Below are 3,504 nucleotides of genomic sequence, written 5' to 3'. Positions count from 1 at the left end.
GCGAACGGAAGAAATCTTTTCTTGATATCTAAAAAATGAAAAGTAAAAATAGAAATACAATTAAAAATTTGTGATAAATAAAAACAAACGGAAGAAATATTAATTTCATCGAAAAACAAAATGCACCATAAAGCATATTTCTTTATTATCTATTTGCTCTGTATTGTCACATTGTCTATCATTTCAACTTCTGCTTGGCTAACCTTCATAAGCTGCACCCAGTTTCTACCAGCTCTGCCTACATCAACTTTTACATTTTATTTACTTGATTATTTGCTCCATACTTTCCAACTTTATAGCTTATTTTGTTACGCATGTCTGAATTAAAACGCCTTATTCTTTAAACCTCAATAAATTTAAGTATGCCTTTTTAAGGTGGGGGGAGGGAGGAGGGTTAACAATCTTAAAGATATAAATTACATATCCACATTGCTTTTTATGAATAGCCCATTTGCTGTTATATTTTTTAAAAATAAATACAATTTTATAAAGATATACAAGTAAATAATAATAGTAGCTAGCTAATCTTTAATATAGTTTTTTAAAACGATACGAATAATCTCTCCACGTCGAGTATAAATCCTTTTTTATATAAAATTCAAAATGATGGATCTTTTTTTTTTTTCTATATATAAAATTTATTCTTATGAATTAACTTTTAAATATTTCTTTAAACAAAAGAACCTTGAAATCATGAGTGAAATCCCAAATCAATTTTTGTAGAGTTTGGGATTAAAAAATAAGGTTTAAATATCGTTTGGTGTGAGGTATAAGTAATCCAAAAATAAAATAAGAGATTACTTAAATCCCTTGATTGGAGGAATTAATCTATAATAGGATAACTTCTTCCACCATTTTTTCCATAATAATGGAATAACTTATCCCATATACATGATGAGATAAATTATTCCAAATAATTTTAAAATAACTGATCCAAATATTAATTATCTCAGGATAATAATTTCCCAACCAACCGATCCCTAAAATCACATATTTAAATGCTAAGTATGAAATGGCATGTGCATCAAAAAACGTGGCATATACTGGAACAAAAAAACAAACAAGGCGGTTCACGTTTTGCTGTTATGTAATGCAATACTTTTTCCGTTTCATAATAAATGAATTATTGAATTTTGATACACATATTAAGAAAAATAAAATAAAGATACTTTCTCCATTTCATATTAGTGGCTTCTATGAACTTGACACACCCATTAAGAAAATATTAATTAAAGGTTTATTTTACCAAATTAATCTTATTAATCATATTTTAAAAATATAAATTTGAGTAAATACATTTTATTTAGTCATTTAATATTGAGGATAGTATTGGAAGACATAAAAAATACTCTTAATTTTATCAAAGAAACAAGTAAATTGAAACAAATATTTTTAATAAGAATCCAACTAAAATGAAACGAAGAAAGTATAAATTTATCATGTTTCTCTATTTTACCTTTTTCAAATTTCAAAATCTTAATAATAATATATCGCTCCTCATGTATATTTAATGAAGGATAGAGTTAAAAAAAAAAAATTCTACATTAAATTGTGAACCATTCATTAAACACTAAAAATACTTAATAATTCATTTATTATGGAACAATTTACTTACGATTGAACGGAGGTACGGAGGGAATATAAAGCTTCAAATGTCAGATTACATGGTTCTTGAAACTAAATAGAATTAGTCTCTGATACATTACAACAAACGAAAAATACAAATAACGCAATTCATGATATCCTTCAGAAGAAACATTAATCTAATTCAGAACAAATTAAATTAAAAAATTAAAGAAAACAGTATAGAACATCTTTACAAAATGACTAAAACTGATGGTCATTTCAATTTTTGATCTCACCTTGCTGAAATGCATGATAAGTTTGTATATAATAAATCCATCTGATTCGGCCCTTCTCCATCTTGGTGGGAGCTTATTGCACCGGGCTGCCCTTTGGTCTCACCTCTCCACTCTTCCTTTCTTAAGGGGGAAAATAGGTGGTGTTGCATTGTTTTTCCCTTGTGTACAAATTGGCACATTAATCAAAGGTCTTACTCTTATAGTTGCTGATTTTGATCTCTCCAATCTTTTCTTTATCTTGTCCACCACATGCTTCTCTTTGCTTTCATCTGTTGTCGAATTTTCAGGATTCGAGCTTGAAGAAGAAGAAGAAGAGGAAGAAGGTGACAAAGAGGAAGGCCTCTGTTTTTGCTTTTTCAGTCTCAATAACTCTTTCCATAAAACAGTGCATGTTGGTGGCCTAGGAGATGGGTCTTCATCAATAAACCAATTCACTTGCCTACTCTGATCATCTTTACTAATACCCTGTTTTTTATTCACTTGCTCCGTTTCAAGATGCTTTGTTTTGAGGCTAATCTTGTTCAGTTTTTCGACATGGTGGATTTGCCAATAGGGAAGTAATTTGCCTTCAAATATTAGCTCATCGGCTGTTGTCATGTTTCCACTTGTAAAATTGCTGGATAAGAACTCAAATTCTGCTGTCTGAAGCTCTTTTTCCCGGCTTTTCTCTGATTGAGAATTTGGAGTAATGGATATGAAGTTTTCGTCATCAAGAAAGTCTGCAGAGAAGGAAATTCGGGGACTTGAGTTTGGATCAAGAGATGTGGATGCAGAATCTAAGGACACCATTTTAGTTGTATGAGTAAACAAGGAAGAGAAAATGGGAGTTGGCTAAAGGTAAGTACAAGAATAGTTTTGTTTTATAAGGGGAGGAAAGTGGGAAGGGTGCAGAGTAAAAAATATATATCAAATGGGAATTGATCTATGCTCATTAGCTTGGTACTTCTTATTTAATCAAGTGTACGTTGGATCAATTCAAAATAATATACACGTAAAATCTCTAATTTGGCGAAAAGATCATGACTTCGCGAACATTATAAATTGCCCTACAAATATGTCCTTTTGCAGGTACGGGGCTAAAAGGTAACATAGGGATTTGGTCGAACAACTAAAATAGGATTTGGTCCAACTCAATAATCTTAGTTCAGAGTCTTTATTTATATTAAGAAAACAATCAAATATATACGAATTGAAATTTGGAACTTACTAACACTTGGTGTTACTGCACTAAAATTTAGAATTCATGAAGTTTAAGTTTTTGCTATGTGTGGTATAGAACTTTTGAACTCTTTTGAAGGGTTCTTTGGTATGTGCTAGAGGTAAATAATTGGACGGTGAGAGTATATATATTTAAACTAAATGGTCTGGCGAAGCAGAAACAAATAAGCTATTTGCTGTCTTTTAAAAAAATATTGATAATAATGCACATGCATGGACAACTTTGGTGAGAAAAGAGAGCTTTTCCAACAGTAACATGGAATCTTATTATTTTCTAAAGGATTCAATTATAATAAACATACAAGACAATAAAGTTATTCTTCAAGAAAAATATTCCTTTGAATTTTCATTTCCTTTTCTTTTGGACTTCCTTTCTTCTTTCAACTAGTTGTAAAGAGTTTTCATCTCTCGCGTTTAGGGTGTC

At 30.2% G+C, this 3,504-nt stretch overlaps 1 protein-coding gene across 1 annotated transcript; it reads right to left on the bottom strand.

The window, feature by feature from the left end:
• Positions 1–1,669: 1,669 nt before the first annotated feature.
• LOC107874951 lies at positions 1,670–2,786 on the bottom strand. Its single transcript, XM_016721641.2, has one exon. It carries the CDS (start codon positions 2,649–2,651, stop codon positions 1,962–1,964), a length of 690 nt encoding a protein of 229 aa, XP_016577127.2. The 5' UTR covers positions 2,652–2,786; the 3' UTR covers positions 1,670–1,961.
• Between the last annotated feature and the right edge of the window lie 718 nt (positions 2,787–3,504).

Source organism: Capsicum annuum, chromosome 6, assembly GCF_002878395.1.
Source record: "Capsicum annuum cultivar UCD-10X-F1 chromosome 6, UCD10Xv1.1, whole genome shotgun sequence".
NCBI classification, from domain to species: domain Eukaryota; kingdom Viridiplantae; phylum Streptophyta; class Magnoliopsida; order Solanales; family Solanaceae; genus Capsicum; species Capsicum annuum.
Note: the sequence above shows the minus strand (reverse complement) of the source record. Positions and strands in the feature narration are given on the sequence as shown.

Coding starts and splice junctions, on each gene's coding strand:
- LOC107874951 (XM_016721641.2), bottom strand. CDS start 2,651: ATGGTGTCCTTAGATTCTGCATCCACATCTCTTGATCCAAACTCAAGT.